This window comes from Phaethon lepturus, unplaced genomic scaffold, assembly GCF_000687285.1.
Source record: "Phaethon lepturus isolate BGI_N335 unplaced genomic scaffold, ASM68728v1 scaffold16597, whole genome shotgun sequence".
Lineage (NCBI taxonomy): Eukaryota > Metazoa > Chordata > Aves > Phaethontiformes > Phaethontidae > Phaethon > Phaethon lepturus.
The window spans coordinates 266-20572 of NW_010549948.1; the positions used below are offsets into that span (position 1 = coordinate 266).

Here is a 20307-nt window from a genome sequence, read left to right on the forward strand (position 1 = left end):
TTGTCCCCTTCTCCCCCCGCACCCTCTGCCCTTTAGCCGTGTCCTCCTCCGGTCCCGGTGCTTTCCAGGTAGGGACCTTGCAGGAGTAATGCTGTGTGCGGATGGGCTCTCTTCCTCTCCTCATACAAGCTAGTGTCGTACAGGTCGGTTCTCGTTTATTGCCCCGGGGACTGACTCCATTAACTCGCCATCCGTCTTCTGGGTAATTTAGGAGTAGGTGTTGGGAGGGCAGGTGTGCTTTTTGAGGGCTTATTGCGGAAAATGTAGACGGTAAGTTGAGTTTAGGGGTGCGGGGAATTGAGCACTAAAACCTCGGAGTGAGTGGTAGCTCCTCCCACGGGGGTTTTTGCAAAGAGGAACTGTGTGCCTGTGGCATAATATCCTGAGTTACCGGAGAGAGTTTGCGTTTGGCATCTTTGTTCCTTCCCATCACTTTTGGACAGTGTTTGAATGACGTTTTGCCTGTTTAATTTTAATGATAAGGTGTTGCCTCAGAGACCTTCTCCTTCGTAGAGCTGTGTGCGGACGCTCACAAGTGAATGAAAATTGTAGATGCTGGCATTGATGACATTAAAATAGATAGTGAAGGTTTTCTCCTTTGTACTGGAGCTAAAATGTGATAGGACTCAGTTCGTTAGATTACAAAAATGAAACGAAAGTTAATTGCCACATTCCACACTTTTGAACATATATGTAACACATAAATTTGTGTATTTCTTCTTTTAAAAATTACAACAATAGTTATTAGGCAGAGAATAACTAACTTGTTATTAAATTATTTGACAAAAACCTGAAAAATAAGGGGGAGATATTACCTTAACATGATCCAGCATACTAATTTTACTTCCACTAGTGTTAAAGTCTTAAGATTTTTGAAGCTGCATCATATGATGGTGGAAAAAAAATCTCTGATGATTTGCAGCAAATATCCAAAATCTGAATGAAATACAGCAAACTTCAAAATATTCCTAGATACTGAGTAATGGTTTTTCCTGTTTGATTTTTGATGGCTTTTACAGTCACGTCTGTAGTATTTCAAGACAATTTTTTCATGCTCTTGAGCGTGCAGATGTACGTGAATCATAAAACTGGCTATTATCAGAAATGTTATTAAACACAAATAAGCTTGGGCAGGAGAGTAACAAGGGGAGGTGGTTTGTTTTTTGTTTGTTTTGGGTTTTTTTTTAGCATGTTTATTGCGGTGGCTTTGGGTGTTACTTTTAACAACAGCAGGGGTGTTCTTGCTGCTTGTTTTGTGCGTTCTGTGTGAAGTTGTGTCATGTCTTGGTACACTAGTTTGCTCTGAGGGATTTAGAACCGGAATAATTTATTTGAAATCAAGATTTAGTCTCTGCTATTCCTATGCTGTTTAGACAGTATATTTTCCTCAGAGGTCATTTTATAAAACCACACTCGAGACCAAGCACTTGGTAAATATTGCACGTAGGTGTCAGACTTCAGAAAGTTTGAGTCCTGATCGAGCGAATAGTTAAACATACATATGTTACGCAGGGAGTAATTTCAGCTTAAATCAGCAAAATGTCCAAGTTTACATTCTTTGCTGAGCTGAGACTTTAATATTAAAAAATGTAACTCTGTATTATTAAGTCATATAGTTTTGCAAGTGCAGTTTTACAGCTTTTTCTGTCTAACACGGAAATTTTGCATGGCATCAGCAGCTCAGATGTTCGAAATTCGAGGCCATGAGCTATCAGAGGAATTTCTGCAGTTATGCAGAGTTTTACAGTAGTTTGAATTGCCTTACATTCTTAAAGGAAAATCACATCTGTCTCTATGCTTATGGCTTAAATCTAAAGACCTGTCCTCTAAACCTGCTTCAGAACATAAATTGTGGGAAAAATATACCTCTATGCCTTATAGTATCCCCACTAGCCAATTAGCAGAAGGTTGGGCAGCTCTCTTTTGCATGTTTTATCCCTTGGGTTTGTGATGTTAAATTTGTCCTGAACATGGTTATGGACATAGGATGATTTCTCTTCATCTGCTCCAGGCACGCTCTCTCCCTTCATCTCTTAAACCTCCCCTACCCCCCAAACTAAAAAAGCTTCTAGAAAGAGTTTGTTCTCTCTATAAATGTATCATTTTGTAAAACTTCTTGTTCTAATCACGTACATCTTCAGAAGATGAAGCTTTGCTTTCTTCTTTAAAGCCAATATGGAATTCAGTAATAGTTGTGATGCTGCCAGTGTAGTATCATCTACAGAGTAGTAGGCAGCATTCCCAGGGAGGGGCTGAGAAAGGAAAGTACAGTCATTATAATGATGCCTAAGGGTGCTCAGCATATGCTTACAAAATTAGATTAAGGCTTTTTGCTTTTCCAGATATCCTCAAATAAATGGTTAAATCCAAGGTGTCTGAAGCCTCTATTGGGATAGTGTTTTGTAGATGGAAAAGCAGTTTGGTATTCTGCTGCTGTAAAATATTTCATCTGTTTATAGTTACTGTCTTGTTTCATGACTTTTAAGAAAAAATATTCTAAAATAAGTATAAACAGTATTCTAAAGCTCCCCAATAGGTTTGTCAGACTGACCTAAAATACTTGCATCCATTTTACTGGAAGGAGAGATGTTTCAGAAGAAAAATAAAAATTACCCATCCCAAAACTATCTACCAAACTTCTTGGGTAGATAGTGTTGTGGATTTTTTTTCCCTTTGTCTAGGGACTTTTGTTTGTTTGCCACTGAAATGGCCAGATCAGGTTGCGTAACACACTTTCATAGTTGTATTGTTTGAAAGCCTGTAGACAGATAATCTTAAAAGTACGTATTTCTGGAGCTAGTTGTACTGCTGCTGCGTATTACTAAAATTCCTTAATTTGACTGCACATTGTATCGCTGTTAGGAGAAAATATATACCTGTAACTAGTAGGTAACAGTCCCAAATAGTAGGTGCTCTTCACTTCGGAGGTTTTTGGGGAGTGAGATTGAGAGTCTGAGAGGGGAGAAAAGGAAAAAGAAAAAAAAAAAAAAAGAGGAGGGGCAGCAAGATTGTGTGTTGTCATTAATGAGCAACTTATTTTTGTGTGTGGTGATATCTATCATTGTTGGATAAAAGCTCTGCAAAACCTGACAGATGTCAGGATACATAAAATAAATTAGCAATGTGTTCTTCAGTTAAATTAACAGTTTTCCTATGTGTGTGTTATTCAGGAGAGTGTCCATTTTACTGTATTATTTAAAAGCTGAATAAGAAATGTTGAAGACCCAGAGACTATATTTAAAAGGAAAAAAAAAAAAGCTTGTTAAACCTATTAGAAGTTGAAGTCACTTCCCCCCATCTCCTTTTCATTTTGTCACTTTATAGTTTACATAATACAAATCCCTTGAAAAATCTGCAGCCAAAATAACATGCTGTTTAACAGCAGGATTTTGTCACTTCATGGACAATTCTGAGAGTGTTGAGTTTAAAGAAATCTGGCAAAGGAACTGTTATTTTTAACATCTTAAGAAATGATAATTTTGTCTCAATAGCAAATTGTTTTAAAAAAATGCAATAGCACGTGCAGTTACCTTCTTTTTTGAAAAGAAATACAGCTTGACCTTTTAACCTGGCCTCACTCATTATAGTAAAAGTATGCATACTTGTTTCTGTCATTTTTGGTTGAAGAAGCATCTGAAAATACAGGTGGAAAATAGTGACTAGAAAACATACAACCCGTTGCTTTTACCTATTACAGTTATTATGGTCTGTCAGGTTGTAAAGCAAATACACCTTTTTTTCCTGTGTACCAAACATGTCAAGTGCAGCTGGAATGAATAAACATTTCCTGATGCCTTTCTGTCATCTTTTCAATAGTGAATATACTTTTGGGAGAGTGCATGTCACCACAGGTTTGTTTCCTGTATCATGCTCAGAGAACAAATATATGAAAAGGAATTCTTAGTATTCACTTCCACATTAGACTATCTCCCCATAGAGAAAACTCTGGCCCTTACAGTAGAAGAACTGGAAAGTGGTCCAAAAATCTTTCAACCGTAGGCTAGGGATGGTTATAACAATCTCTGTGGGGCTGAGATTTACGGTGGTGAAGTATACCGGAATAAGACATTTTTAAGATGACCTTCCAGGGTGTAGTTTCAGCATTCAAATACGGGATCTAAAGTAGGTGTTAACGATAGTATTTTCTTTACTTAAACCCTTGAGAGCGAGCTTGGATTTGACTAAAAACCAGCTGCTGTGTTCAAGCTAATCCTTTGTCGAAATGTTACAGGAAAGCGTAACTAGCTTGCATATGGGTAAAATTTTAACGTTATTAAATCTGTTGGGGCCAGTTCAAACCTTAAACTTTGAATTTTTTAAGTCATATAGTGTGTGCATAAATGACTAAGTGGAGTTAGAAACAGCATTCCCTTCTCGTATTAATATTAAGTTGCCTTTGCTTCCCACAGGAAAATGTCCTTCAAAAATTTTATAATGGTTTACCTTTACTGCAGCCTTAATGAATATTTTTAAGTGAAATGACAATTTTCTGTCTCATATTTGCACTTTCTTGTATCCTGATGTTTCATTGTTATTTCCTCTTCTGTAGTCCCCCATCCTATACCTTCTGTATTCAACATCCCTTCCAAGTATGATCTTCCTGAGTGAGTTTTTCCTTAAGAGAGAGAACCTTTATTTAAGGTGAAGAATGAGGATGTTCTGTGAGGAATTTAGGTTTAACTGTTATGTATAATCTCAGCAGGGTGCACTATAAAGTAGTCAAAAACTTCTGTTTAGTGAAGTTGCAGTCTTGAGAAATAGAGAACCTGTAATAGCTAAAGAAGCTTTGAATTTTTTTAATATTCTAATGTAGTTCCATGAAAAATGGGCTGTTTAATTTTTTTCTATATTAAGGAACTGTTCCTAATTTATGGAGTGGAACATTTAGTCTTTAATTCTTAACAAATTGACCTTTTTTATCCTTAGACTTGAATTTTTGGTCTTAGAATATACTTCCATCAAGAGCAACTCCTAAATATAGAGCCTATTGACAGTCTTCACATGAACTTTTCTATTTAAATCTTTTGCATCTTCTGTGTGCCAGCTTAGTATCAGATTTCTTTTTCCATATTAGTTGCTTTCTAGTTTAGTCAGATACTAGTTTTGCAGGTGCTGAATTTAATGTTAGGTGCTGTAGGAAATACAAATGGAATTGCTTATTGCTCCAGACTATCTGATCAAAAGAAGATTATTTCAATCTACAGATTTTTTTTTTTAATATCTATCTAAAAATCATTCAGTGCTTTTGAAAAGGTGTCATACCAACAGCTCGGACAGATGAATATTCTGTTTAAGTATAGAAGGGATATGTGTTGTGTTCTTAGGAAAAAAAAAACCCTTCCCTTGGGAAGGGTATAAAATTCAGCTTCTACCATTGTAGTCTTGATTCCTGTCTTAATCTAGCAGGCTAAAGTTATATTTATAGTCTCATAACAGCGTGTGGATTTTGAAGGTTGGAACCACAGCCTAACTAGATGAATAGGTAGTAAATAACATCTGTTGTATAAGACTCACTTGGCAAAATGCTCTACTAGAAACTGGACCGGCAGTGGCAGCTTCTTTTTAATGTCTGAATCATTGATTTTTATCAGAGAGTCACTGAACTAGTTTCTGTTAAGTTTTGCTGAGTTCATGGCCAGTGAAGTCTGTTGTCTACAAGATGCCTATTTCGTAGTATACTTTTGACTTAAAGGCAGAGCTCATCATAGTTAAGGTTCCCTACAATTTTCCTTCACAAGACCTTATTCTCAGCTGTTTACAGCATTGCTAAACTGTTTGGACTGAAGTTTTCCATGCCAAGTATGGACAGTTTTATTTGGAACTGTTCCTCAGGCTAATTTTCTTAGTTTCAGAAAAAAACAGTTCAAACTGCTTTTAAGACTAGAGTAAAAATAAATTGTGTGTTGTCAATATTAAAAAAAAAACAACAAAAAACAAACAACAAAACAACCACAACTGTCTTGATTTGGAGCTTAGCACACAGTTCTCAATGAAAATTGGTCCAATTTGGTCCAAATTCTAAGACATGCTCTGTAGCTGTTGTAGCTTGGTAGCAAGGCTGATAATTTGGTATCCACTATGCTATTCTGTATAGATAGTTCAGTATCTACTATGCTACTCTCACCTACTATGCTCTGTGAGGCTACTCTGCATGGCCTTTCTTTGGTTTTCCTCTGTGTAGTAGTGCTAGGCATGGTAACCAAGTGTATGGAAAACTTGTAAGGTATTCTTCTAGAAGCAAGAGCCCAGAAGTGTATTACAGGTGAGTATGGAAGTGGTGGGCTGGTTAGAGGTACTTAACATGGGAAGAGGGGGCAGAAGCTAGCTCCTTGCCAATAGCTGTACTAAGCTCAGTATTTAGAGTCTCAACGCTCCTGTTGGCTGTGAAACTTTCTGGAAAAGTTTCCTGTCATACCCTCTTCCAGTTTCTTAGTAGTTTTTCATTGCAGCTGTGGTTTTTGAACTAACTGTGATCTTCCTGAAACTTCATGGGCTTAGCGATTTTTGTCCTGTCCAGCAGGAATTGATTGCAGATGAGTTGGTTGGTCAAGTGAGAGTCTTTACTTGAGAATTTTAAAATGAGGAGAACATAACTGCAGGGACCACTGTTAGAGCATGAAATTCACTTTAAATCACTGTGTTTAGTAGCACTCCTTCTGGCTACTATATGGTTGGGGGGGAGTGAAGCTGAGAAAGGCTGGTGAAATGTAAATGCAGGATGCAGACCTTAGTATTTTAAGGGTATGGAGGCTGTGGGGAGAGACGGCATTATGTTCAGAATTGTAAGTGACCTGTAGCCTGCTAAAGTAGTAGCATGTATTGCTGCTGTGAATATGGTGGAGGGAAAAGGCTATAGATTTAGAAAAGAAAAAGATTGTGCTGTTGTGTTGCCTGGCTACCATTGGGAAAAGATTTCTGTCTCGGTCCCTCTCTTTGACATTGTTTCTCCCTATCTTACCAAGCAAAGCTTTGTTGAAATTAGTAGGTTTTGTCAGCTTCATTGACACGGTAGAGTTCAGAAGAGAAATACGAATTGTGCTGTGGAGCTGGGAGGTCAAGGTGTGAGGAACAACAGAAATTATTTGCACATTGTATATTCAAGAATAATGCAGCAAAAGGAAGATGTTCTAGTAAGAGATTTTCAAACCCTTGAGAATTAAAGACATTAAAACTATTCCCTGCCATAGCAGGAAAACCGTCAATATGTAATACAAGTTTACTTTTTCACATTACTCATTTAAAGTTTATATCTGAGACCATCACACACTTGGAGAGTTGACAAGCTCTGGATAACAGAGGTGAAATCAGCACAGTAGATTTTCTCAGAAGAACTGAAAGAGGACAGTATAGCATGGGCCTGGAAGGCTGATCTGAAGATCAGGTATAAAAAGTCTCAGCAATTTGTCTGAATATGAAGGGGGAAACAGCTTTTATTTCTAAGATTGCTGAATTTGAGAATTAGCAGGATGCATCCCTGCATAAGTAAGTGAACTTTTAGAAGTTATTTAATAGGTTACTTTGTTTCTGTAGATGGTTGGTCCTGTAAAAAATTGAAGCACAGCTTTCATTTTATTAATTTCTTCCCAAGTAAAATTCTATGAGAAAGTATGGTGGGGGGAGGGGGAAATGGGGTTAAAAAAAAAGGTTCCCATTCAGTGTAACTGGGTGAAGCTTTTGAAAAGTGTATGATATTTTTAATTAAAAATTCTGTGTTTACTTAAAATATGGCATACACGTAAAACTGAAGTCCTATTAAGCAGCACAAATTTTGGTTCCACGTGTATGTAACAGAAACATTGAGAATTGCACTTAGGTTTCAAATTATATATGCAAAATAAATTTGTGCATGTTGGATTCTGTAGGAAAACAGTCATTATTTTGAGATGAAAAATTAAGATGTGTATGTCAGAACTGCATAGAGAGGCTGGGTCCCACAGTACAGTCAGCAAGGACAAGGTTTGGTAATTTATATTTCCATGTATTTTCCCTTCATAGTAGGAAGCAGGAGCAAAGTGCATTCAGTATATCAAAATGGTGTAAACTGAGTTTGAAAATAGGTAAGAGATTTTGCCAAATAGGAATATACTTAAGCGTACGATCCCTTCTTACTGAACACTTGATGTTTTTGATAGAAAGGACATAACTGTTAAAAGTATGGTTAAAATTGATGAAGAAAGTAGTTCAACCTCTTATTTATGAGGCTAAATGCTTAATTTCAGTGAAGTGGGTAACGAGATCCTGCAAGTACTTGAATGTTCATCTGCTCAGGATGATCTGTTTCCATTGAGATCAGTGGGAGTTAGGTCATTGAATGCAGTGGAGCCAGGATTTCACCTGTGTTTCCAGTCTAATTTAATCTTAGTTCTTCCTGCTGTAACACTATTATAAAGTATCTCATTATCTTATTTGGCTGAGAAAACTTTGAAAATTAAGAAACACTGGTTTAGCCAAGGAGTTAATCCAATGTGTAACTTCCACCTGGATTTACACAGGAGTTCATGGGAAGAGGAGGTTTTTCTTTGGCTTTTGAAAAGATAGATTGCATATTTCCTCTGGCATGAATTTCCTATTAAATTACTCTCCTGTACATCCCCTTCACACATTTAAAATAGCTAAGTGCTAAATGAACTGCAAAATGAGTTTCTGTACTTCTGTGAAGCAATGTTTAACAGCTACCCCTTGGTTTCAAATAAAAGATATTTTTATATTGCACTCTCTGCCACGTAAAAATGACATGAGTGTTTCTTCGGTTTCTGGGAAAATACAAACAAACTTGATTTGTAATGTTGACTTGCATTTTCTAGTGTCATGTCAAACTGGAGCAACTTCAGCATCTTATTCAGAATTAATTTTATTCTTAGATAAGGTGAAGAAATTATTGGGGAAGAATACAAGTTCATAGATTAGAAGAAACATCTCACACCAGATCCACTTATGGCATACTTTGTTATCAGTGCTCACTAATTATGAAATACTGTAATTTCAGTCAGACAGGAATTTTGCAGTTGACTTCAAAAAGGGAACTTACTCAAATTGTAAATACAGTTTCTGTCTATTCAAGCTTAAAAGGTGCAAATCAATTTGTTTTGGTCTTCTGGTCAAGCAAAGTGTTTATGTTCCTATAGATAGAGAATGTTTTTAATACAGTACTGTGTAATGGTTATTGAGCTTAAGCTTTTACTGAGTTGATGTGGCACACAACTTTGTCACCTGCTTTTCAGCTGCCTTCATCCCTGGTAATGTATGTACAGAGTACTACAGCTGTTGGGGGGGTGATTATTTTCCTTTTAATTCATAGCAGGGTGGATGTGAAACAGTTCCTTGAGTCTACCTTGTCACAACCTGAAGGGTTGTTTTATATCTTCAAAATTAGATGTGAAAATCCAAAATTGTATTGAACACTTACACTTCAATAAATAGAATTTCTTTAAAGGAAAATGCTTGTGTTTGGGGAAAAGTATAATTAACCATTTGTGTGTCAAGAACAAACAGCATCAGATTGTCCCTTCTGATCTCTTTTGATTCAACAATCTCAGAAGCTTGGTCTGTAGTTTCTTCCCCTTTCTGGAGAGTCTCTTGGGTCTTGCTGGTGGTTAATTTTCTTGGCACATGAGCGAGTTACAAGGAGTAACAAGTTGTGTGCCAGCCTCTCTGGGTGCTTTCAGCCTGTGGCTAGTACAATGTAACCCGAGTTAGACTATAAAGAGATGGCCTGTTTATATACCCAGGACTTTACCTTGACCTTTATTTGCCCTTTTGTTAGGAGGACTTCGTGAAGGCATGTATGTTTTACCACAACAGAAACCTTTGTTGCATTTCAATATAACAAAAGCTATTTAGAAGTTGTATTTTCTGTTTTGGGAAAGCGGTTTTAATTCTCAGGCCTTGATACCAGCTTTTGTAATTTTAAGTTAAAAGTTGCCATCTATCCCATATTCACATCTTCTGAGAAACAATTTCCCATTCCAGAAATCAATTACTCTCCCCTCTTTCCCAGTTTAATGACCTGGCTGTGCATATTGATTCTGTGGTAGCATTTGTCACCCTTAAATTTAGCACTATCTTCCTTAAATTTTTTAAGATCAATATTACTTAATAATAATGAGCTATTACACCTTCATCAAACCAGTGACACCATTATTTGGGCTAATGTCTTCCATGCAGGAGAGAATTCTAAGCTCTTAAGGCCTCTGCTTATATTCAAGATAGGCCCATCCTGGCATATGATCAATCATTAAAACTGCTTGATGGTTTTTAAATGAAGACAGCAAATACAGTAGCAGTGTATGCCAAAAACATCAATGAATGCACTGGGGAACATAATAGTTGGCTTACTGCTGGAAGATTGCTTGTTTCAAATACAAGAGGAGTAGCATAATTGTTTTTTGAATACATACACTTCAGCTACATAAGAAATGAAGCTTCTCTGCCTTTTATAATAAATATAGTATCACTCTGAAGAAAACTTGCATATGTTTAACTGTATGCAAATTGCTCAACTTCTCAGTACTTTCAAAAGCAGCATTGATTCAACTGTCAGGTCATCAGACAATTTAAAAAAATTGCATGTAGCTGAATTTGAGTTAAATCCTGAACTGGTGGCGTGCTCTTGAGGAAACCTGTGTATTGTTCAAGTGGCATGTTTTGTTAAGGATGACTTCAGGGTGTTTTATGTTCCCGTTCCAGTGGTTGGTATGTTTGGTGGACGGGTTGTTTGTTTAAGGAATCAATGGTACTTTAATTCTCCTTTTTGAGAAAGCATGGTAGAAATGAGGTGAATTGTGGCAGACCTGGTTACTAGAGTCTTGATAACTTTTTGAGAACCAAGAGAATAATTTCTATTGCTTTTTGTATCTGACTGCATGTTGTCTTCTGTAATTAGACAGTAGGAAATAGGACTATTAATATGAAAGCACTTCAACAGAGTATCATCTTACTGTCTGAAGTGCCTTGGTTGACTCAAATCTTCATTAAAATCAAAGGATTTAATGTGGTAGTAGCTGGTGACTCTTAACTATATGAGATAATAAGAAAGCTTGGAAGATGATAGAAACAATCTAGATAAAACACTTGGCAGTTTACCATCACTGCAAGGAGTCATGTCAGAGAATTTGTGACAGATGTTGTTAGATCAGCATAGGCTTTTCAGATTTTCTGGACTGATTTGTTAAGGTCAACTGCTGGCCATGTAGAGTGGCAGATGCGACTATCTGAACAAACAGTATCTGTTATTGGATGGAAGATAGCTTTCCAGGAGTACTTCTAGTAAATGACTTCAAAGTCACCTGTAGCCTAGACTTTGTAACTAACTTCAGAAACCACAATGCTGTGTGTGACTAAAAGTCATTGTTGATTGTTATCCCCATCTAGTTTTACTTTTAATGTGTGATTTCCTCCACCTTCCCTGGCATGTGTTGCAGAATTCATCTGAAATTCAGAATATTCTAATGAGCAAAACTTCTGATTTCTTAGCTTGAATTTAAAAAAAAAAAAGAGAGATTTACTTGGATGGTGGTATGATTTTTAGCAGGTTAGTGGTGTTTGGCAGTTTTAATGTGACTGTGCACAACTGATTGGAGAAAAGCATATATTAACTTGGATAAAAAGTGGTATAGGGACAGCTGAGTAACTAGAGTGTTGCAGTGTATTTTTGAAGTATTGTTCATGTGGCTATCTCAGTGCAAGTTGTGTCTGACAACCATCTGAAGAATAGCTTACCTATAAGTAGAAGTACAGCAGATGCTCAGCTCGTTACCTTGATTGCTCCTTTGCAGTCCTTTTGATTTCTGAAATGAAGAGGTTAAGTGTTACTATGAGCACACGGGTCCTAGATAGGATTGACCAATGTGCCTTCTGTACCTTCAGTTCTGTGCCAAGTCCTTGCTTTTGTTATCTCCCTGAGTTTCCTTTGCAGCATAATGTTTGAGAATATCATTGTACTTTGTTTTTTTCCAAACCTCCTTCTCTACAGAACAAATCTACTCCTGTATAGGGAGGTGGTTAACTTTTAAGGTATATAATGTTGTTCTGACTCCCTTATCTGACCTGGAAAGCCAGAGCTCTGTTTACTGAAAACACTCAAGAGAAACTTACTCAGTCCCTTCCAGAGTTCCAGCAACAGCTGTAGACTGTGGGCTAACAGATAATTTGAAAATATATGCTATTGAATTCTGAATGGAAAGGGTGAGGGGGAAAACCCATAACCAATGTCCATTAAGAAATGGTGCTTATTCCTTAGGGTGGCAAAGTTTTCTTCTATGTGGAAAACTTGAAAATACTGATTAAAAGATTTGTTGGATATCTTAAGGTGCTGCACAAGTACTTGTCTGAGTAACCCCACCAGTTTCAGTTGGGCTGTTGAGCTACCAAAATCTGGAATTGTGGGAACTTCTCTTATGGGTGTACAGAGTTACTGGAGAATGTTGTAGACTACCAGTATAGCCAAGTACACTGTGAGGTTTTATACAGGGGCTACATTTTTCTTTTGAAAGGACTTTAAAGAGATTTTTCAAAAAACAAACCAACCCAAAATAAAAAACCAAACTATTATTCAAAAAAGTAGCTAACTTAACTGAAAAATCCTACCTACACATTATCTCATACCCTGTAGTTGGATGATCTGGTTCCAAAGGAGACAGTGAACTAACTTAATGGCTCACTGCAGCTGAAAGGAGTTTCTGCTACTATCACTAGCCTTGTGTGAGAGCTGATGCACATCAGACCCTTCCAGAAGCCATTTAACCTCACTACTATGGCCATGTTATTGAGTTAAGCAGCACACAGAAGAGTCTGACAAGTTCCAGAGCCAGTGTTGAGGGATAGCTGTGACTGGGAGCAGAGGAGGGAAAGGGAGGAATAAATGGCAAGAGGGTAGTGGGGGGAGAGACCTCTCTCCTTTTCGTTGTCAGTTGACTATTTTGCTGCCTGTCAAGCTGCACATGTGGATTTCTGAGAAACATATTCTGTCTGTCCCCTGTTGTAACATGAATTGCATCAAAACTCCTATTTCTTAACAATGCTTTACGACGCCTATAACACAAACACAGACACCCAGATTCTACGAGAGATCACAACAATAATGCACAAAAGAACTCCCCAGGACAAAGATAAATCTTTAATTCAGGTTAAACAGGACTCCCTATGCTTGATTTATGTAGGATAGGCCAGAGTTTACCAGACTAACCCCTGTCCAGACTAACAGTATCTCTGAAAAGAGCAGGCTGTACAACACTGTTGATAATTTACTGATATGAAGAAAGAAGTAAAAGAATAAACAAACCCAAATGCTAGATGTCTTGTAGTACATGTGCTCCTCTCTCCACGTCAGAGTTAGGGCTTCATTCTGCTGTAGTAGATCCTTTCACCATTGAGTACAGCTGCATATAGCACAGTAAATGTAAACAGACAACAAAGACTAAATATGAAGCTTCACACTGTGGAATATGACGTAAGTATGGCACAAGCCTTGTCATGTATCAGTCCTTGCCTGTATTTCAGTTTGTCTGGGAATTATGTAGAAGTGTAGGATTGCCCACCAAGTTCAATTTACTGTAAGAAGAGATATGCAGTACTTTATTCCATAATATCATTGTCCTCCAAGTGTTTGAAAGGGCTGCATGTGAACTGCTTTAAGAGACTGTCAGAGAAAAGCTTCATGGTTGTTGCTCTGGCTTCTGCATCTTCTTGGGGTAGCTTTTTCAGGGAAAAGCAGAAATATTTAATTAGTTATTAAAAAAAATTTGAAACTTGTCGCAAATGTTTTAGATGTTTTAGAGGGTTTCTTTTGTATTGTCGGGGAAAGTATGCTTTTTGAACTTCATGTTCGTGTAGTTGAGACAGGAGTTTTTGTGGACTTTGCTTCAGTAGCAAGAACAGAATCTAGGATTATGTTAGGTTCTTTGGCTTTGTACAGAAGGTCTTGGGTAAACAATTATGTTGAGAAAGGAGAAGTATCTATCTGCTCCTTCCAGAAGAAATGCCTGTAAACATATGAGATAAATATGCTGTTGGAAGATGACATTGTAGTGTCCTGGCTAGTGATATGGTGGTGTTTGTCTCTCTGGTTATATGCTAGTGAGGTAGCTCAGTGATTGTCAACTGTCGTTCCCCATCTGTATCTTGTTTGGGCCCTCCAAACTCCATGAAAAAATTCATCTTTTAATCAATATTCCATGCTTAGACTTGGATTGATGACCTTTATAAATTTGAAAGCATTTGATTTAGAGATGAATCTGTACAATGATGCAGTTTCAATGTTTAATAACTCCTGTTCAGAAGGAACTTCCAAGTCAACTTGTTTATAATTTTTTATCCTTTGATACTGTGGCTGTCTGTAATGATCAGGGTTTTGTAAATAGTAGAAATAGTCTCTTGAGAATTTCAGTATGATGAAGTGCAAGGATCAAGTGAACTATTTTCATCAGTTACAAACATTTTACCATCTGTGGTGGGAATGACCAGAGGCAATGCATATCCTTCGAAAGAGTCATGGTTGAAGTGGATGATATTTTACAATACTTCTTTTGGTGTTGGATGGAAATTTTTGTCTTTAGGATTTCCTACCATCACATCCGATTAAGAATCGGCTTTCTGTAGCTGCCTAAAATCTCATTACTACCTTCCCAAGGACCTCAGATCAAATGACAACCAATCTTTCAAAGAACGAAACAGTGGATTTAAAGAATTTCCTAAATCCCACTTCTGTTGAGCAGCGTCTAGAAAATAAAGCTGAGGCAATGGCATTTTGATGATCTGGATCAGACGGTGTGTGGACCGTATTCTGGGGTGTGGTTTAATGTATGTATCTTGAGAGTCTTCCAAATAAGATTAAATGCCTTCACTCCTTTTTTGGGGTTTTTTTGTTTGTTTGTTTCCTTCCCATCCCCTTTTTTTTGCTTTTCCTAAAGTGTCTTTTCCAACAACTCGCAGCAATTCAGTGATAGGCTGGTAATAGAATTTGGGCTTAATTTTAACCCCTCCCCATTCCACTTCAAAATACAGCTTGTCACAGGATTATTTTACTGAATCATCCACTGTCTACTTTGAACCTGTATTATCTTCTATGGTCCTTACGGTATTTAGGGTATTTGAAGAAAATCAGTTGTCTTGAACTTCAGATGTATGGTGTAAATCTTGGTAGATGTTAAATTAAAACTGGTTTAAAAATCATGCCACAGGTTGTCAAACTACTAGAGCTAAAAGCTCTGATGTTGATGCAGTTATGGTGGCACAGTTTATTTTATTCATAGGACTGGAGTAAACTATGGCACAGTTTATTCATAGAATTGGAATAAACTATGGCAATATGATTTTATCCTCGTGTAGAGTTGTCTAGCTTCCTTTGTGCTGGGACAGTTAAGATGGTTAAAGGCAAGGCTTTAACAAGTTAAGAACACTCTCTGACAAACAGGTTTTCCCAAATCACTTGATGGTTCCCATGGTACCTCTCCTAACATTCCCAGGACAAATGTGCTATATGTCAAGCAGGGACTGAGCGCATGAAGACAAGCAGTGCTGATACAACAGAACTGGCTTTCAGGTCACGTTATTTATTACCGTGGTTCCGTGGTTGCACATAGTTTTCATCTCTTGCGGATGTCTTTATTTTTTGAGTCCCCTTATAATTATGCAAAATGGATGTACGCATAGAGGAAAATACGTCCTTTAGTTTTGCTTTGAATGATACAAGTAACAAAACAGACTAATAGTCAGGTTTTTCATTTGAGAAAACATGTCTAATTGAGATAGATCAGATTGCTAATGAAATGGACTGGTGATGCATGGCAGGAGAGATACGATCTCTGTTACATCTAATGTCTAACTAAAAGTGGCTAATGCAGGGATTTCTTTGATATTCTAGGGAAGGCAATAAGTGATTTGATTATTTTGTCTGAATTTCTGTTACTTGCTTTTAACCTTAGGTCTTTTGTCTATTTTAACCACTGTTAGGAGTATTCACATGCCATCTGCTGGTTTTTGAAACTTTGCAGTAAATTTTGGTTAATGATACTTCATTTTATTGAACATCAACTAATTACTATATTAGCTGTGCCTCACTGCTGGGCTTTTGTAACTTGGAGCATAGTTAAGTTTGTAGTGAGGAAAAATAAGAGTAGGTTTGACTCCTGTTTGAGCCTGGCTATCGGCTGGGGGGGGGGGGGCAAAAAAAAAAAAACAAAACTCCACACACAAACCACACAAAACCTCCCTGTGTGTTGCTTCCTTAAATTGGGCTTTTTGGATTTTATCCTCAGCATGTCACTGTTATTGCCTTGTTACTATGATACAATACTTACTCATGCAATCAGCTGTAGAATATTAAAAGATCTGAGCTGAAGTGTTATGTAACTCACAAATGTTTTTACAGCTGATGTTCATTATTTTGCAGGGTGTAACAATTTGTGTCTTTGTACTTATCTGAGCAAAACGAGCATCTAGCAAAATTTTTATTCAAAAGAAAAATGGTTAAAATGGCAGAATTAACATTCAGAAGTATGAATTGTTCTTTATGAGGGAGTAGTAATTGCTAGCTTTTTTTGAAAGCTCACTGAAGTTGTTATGCTCAGTTAATAGGATCATAACTGTGAGATGGGGAAAGGGAATACGATATTCTGGTGTTTGAACTCTCAGGGCAGAGCAAGCAGTTGTGATTACAGTGGAGGCATTCCAGTGCATTTTAGCAGTTACTTTTTGCTTATGGAAAATAGTTAATTCTATCAGATAATTACTGAATATTAGAAACACTGGTGGCTGTTCTTGTTCCAGCCACTAAATGGAAGGTGTTTTGGTAAGAAACTTGAGGAACTGGCATTATGAAAGTGCTTGAGTTGTTAAACTTGCAAAGTTAAACTGAAGTTTTTTTAATTATAAAAATCCTAAAACAATATAGAGAAGTATGAGAGCTTTTTGTGACTTGTTCAAATTTTAAAGTGAGACTTAAGATTTTCGATACTCAGTGACACAAGGCAGTTGCCTTTTTCTTGTCCTGATGAAACAGCAATGCTAATATCAATACCGCAGTGAATGAATGAAGCTAAGGGATTAGTAGTCTTGCTATAGACAGGTCTTGAAAATTCTTCAGGGGGAGAGCGTTCCTTATTTCCAGATAAAATTGGAAATAAAAATTTTTCACCAGAATAAGTGAAATCCCAACTGACTGATAGATGAGGTGATGCTGTGTTGCCAGAGTGCCTTAGAACCCCAACAAACAAATAAAAACAAGAACAAAAGACACATTAAACAGATTTCTCAGTTAAAGTCATGGCTGCTTTTGTTGTGATCATGCACCTTTTGAACAGTTACAATATTTTAAGGATATATTAAATATTTGAAGTATACAACACTTTATGTTTTTAGAGCTAATGTGAAGTACTGATGGGGGAATTTTGCTTACCAACTTATAAAAAAACCCGCACTATAAAATGAAAATGCCAAGTCATAGCCAAACATGTTGTCTTAATAGGCCAAAAAAGCTTGAAAATCTTACATGAGTAAGATTGTAATAAATTGTTTAGACCAAAGCATAAAAATTCAGGATTAATCCTTTTGAAATATTGGAGTTGATTCTTAAGAGAAACATTCATCACATGATGTCAGAAGTATGTGAAGCATTTTGCATTGGGGTAAAAAGACAAGGTTCCTTCAAAGCAGATTTTACAGCTTTTAAGCAGGTTATATAATAAAGGATTAGGGAACAGAATGAGACAAATCGGATGAATGAAAGGTTAGTGTGACGCACTGCTTCTGTATATGACTTCTGGCGAGGGAGAGGTGGTATTTATTAATGTCTATGTATTTCAAATAAAGTTGTTTCAGGAACTCATTTTTCCCTAAGTTTTTCCTAAATTTAGGAAAATTCCCTAAATTTTCCCCATTAATACCATTTGTTTATCCATTATTTCTTGTATGAAACACATGTTGTGAATAGCAGGTCTTTTGTTCTAACATACTTAAACAGGTATTTTCAGTTTTGACAATGCTGCTTATTAATTTGCTGACTACAGAGCATACTATTCCCCATAATGACAACGTGACAGCTGTGCAAGTTTTAGTCAACAAAATAGATTTAGAAATCCTGAGTTTGCTTCTACAGACTTTAATTTTTTTTTTTTCTTTATAGATGCCACCTTCAATGAACAGCAAGATCTTTTTTGTCAGAAGTTGCAACAGTGTTGTGTACTCTTTGACTTCATGGACTCTGTTTCAGACCTGAAAAGCAAAGAAATTAAGAGAGCAACACTGAATGAACTGGTTGAATATGTTTCAACAAATCGTGGAGTGATTGTTGAATCGGCTTATGCTGACATAGTGAAAATGGTAGGTAGAATTTTCTTGTCACATTTTAATTCTAATAAAATATCTTAATCTGCTTATGAATGTGATGGCATCTAACTCAGAATTGCTTTTGGTTATTCTGATTATAAAATATAATTTGCTAATGATAGCTTGCCTTACAAGATTGTTTAGAAAGGCTTGTAAAAACACACAAAAAACTTGTAAGCTTTAATTATTAGCTGAAATGTGATGCATTGAATTTAATTAAAATGAAAGAACTAGTGTATTGCAAGTGCTTGCAGTCTGGGTAAGCTTTGAAGTTGTTCTCATTCAGCAAATGGAAATATTTTGGTGCTACCTGTCTTTGTTTAAGAGTGGCAGTGGAGTGACAGGCTAAAGTTTTGTGGTAAAGATTCTTCTGGGTACTCGTGTCAACAGAAAGGTTTATTGGTGTAAGAAAACAACTCTACTTTGTAAATACTTTATATGTCTGTCTGTTACTGTTTTGGCCTTGGAGAGCTGTGCTAGAGTAGTCTTAAGTGGCTTGCTTGAATTGTAAACCACAGGATGACTTGTACTGTGCAATTTCTACAAATGACTTGTTGAATAAGCAACAAAATATTTGTGGTCGTTATCTGCTGACTTTCCCAGGTTTTTTTATATGCATTTTAAAATGCTACATTAAGTGAGGTTTTAGATATGTCTGTACTCCACGTACAGGGAACGCAACTGAAGAACATTTGACAATCTGAAATATTTTTAAATTGCTTTTTCTAGAAATTTGAAATGTAAAAAGAATGTGTCCAGTGCCTGTGCATTTAGGCTGATGGTTCTCTAAACTTTGGTTAAGTTTACATAAGGTAGAATGCTGACTCTAAAGGTAGCTATCAGGAACATAAGCAGACTAGTTCAAACATATGGCCTATGCCTGTTGTAGTTTTCTATACAGTGCAAGCTATTTTTTCTTAAGGCTTTGCTTGTTTTCTTGTTTGGTGGTTTGGGTTTTTTTGGTGAGCAGCTGATACGGAAGATCAGGTCTTTAATGTAGATAAGCATGGAAATTTTGTCATTATACTGAAGAACTAGGCTTATTGAAACCTTTCTAATCATTTTGGCTGTTTCACCAGATGCTTATTAAGGGTTACAAAACATCTAGGACACTGGTTTTTTGTATAGTTGGGGGTTTTTGGGTTTTGGGTTTTGTTTTTTTTTTTTTTAAAGACCTGCATTTTTGTCCTGAATGTTTTTTTACACAAGAAAATAAAGGACAGAGTACATCCACCTCTTCTTTGGCTGCTTTTTTTCTGCTGCTGCTGGCAGCAAGCCTGAATCCTTGCGGTATTTTCTTACTCTGTGTGCCCTCTATAGCCTCTTGTTAGAAGAAAGAGTATGCTAACTAGCCTATCATACTTGTTGAAGGGAGATTTCTTTTATATTGGAGTTGTTTTCTTTTCTTGGAGATAAGGTGTTGCTGAGCTGTTCTTTTGAGCTTATTGTTGCTGTGCAAATGATTGGGCTCTGTGGATGCTTGTTTTTGCTTCTATAACAAATTTCCATCTCCTCTTCTCCCCTAAAATGACAAAAAATGAAGAAGGCCTTAAATGCTCAGTAAGAGCTTTTTCAGAGCTTGAGACAAAAGATCCCTCCAAGCCTGAATAGTATTTCTAGTCTCCCTGGTAACTGGCAGCAGAAAAGGTCTTTGCTGTGAATTAGGATTAAGTACCAGCTTTCAGAAAGAACTCTGGACTGGTCTCTCCCTCCAGAACAACACGTGTGTAAGGCTTGAGGCTTTTCTTTGCAGCAAAACTTCTATGAGATTTAAAAGATATTTTTGTATTTTTTTGACTGTTTTACTACATTAAAAGAAAAAGCATTTGAGTTTTTTGCAGAGTTTTGAAGCAATAAAAAAGTAGAAATGGGCCTTAAGGAATCCCAACTATCATCTGGCTGGTAGTAAAGGATGAACAGGCTACAAAGATTCCCTAAAAAAGCCAGAGTGGCATTAATTTCTTTCCAAAGCCCCTTGTCTTTCCC

General features: G+C 36.8%; 1 protein-coding gene across 1 annotated transcript in view; it reads left to right on the top strand.

Moving 5' to 3' along the window:
* Positions 1-20307, top strand: part of PPP2R5A (protein phosphatase 2, regulatory subunit B', alpha) — a 44326-nt gene that overhangs the window by 259 nt on the left and 23760 nt on the right. The window contains exon 2 of the mRNA XM_010290413.1: positions 18119-18315. Within this exon, the coding sequence (XP_010288715.1) occupies positions 18190-18315 (126 nt within the window). The 5' untranslated portion in view covers positions 18119-18189. The remainder of the gene's footprint in view (positions 1-18118; positions 18316-20307) is intronic.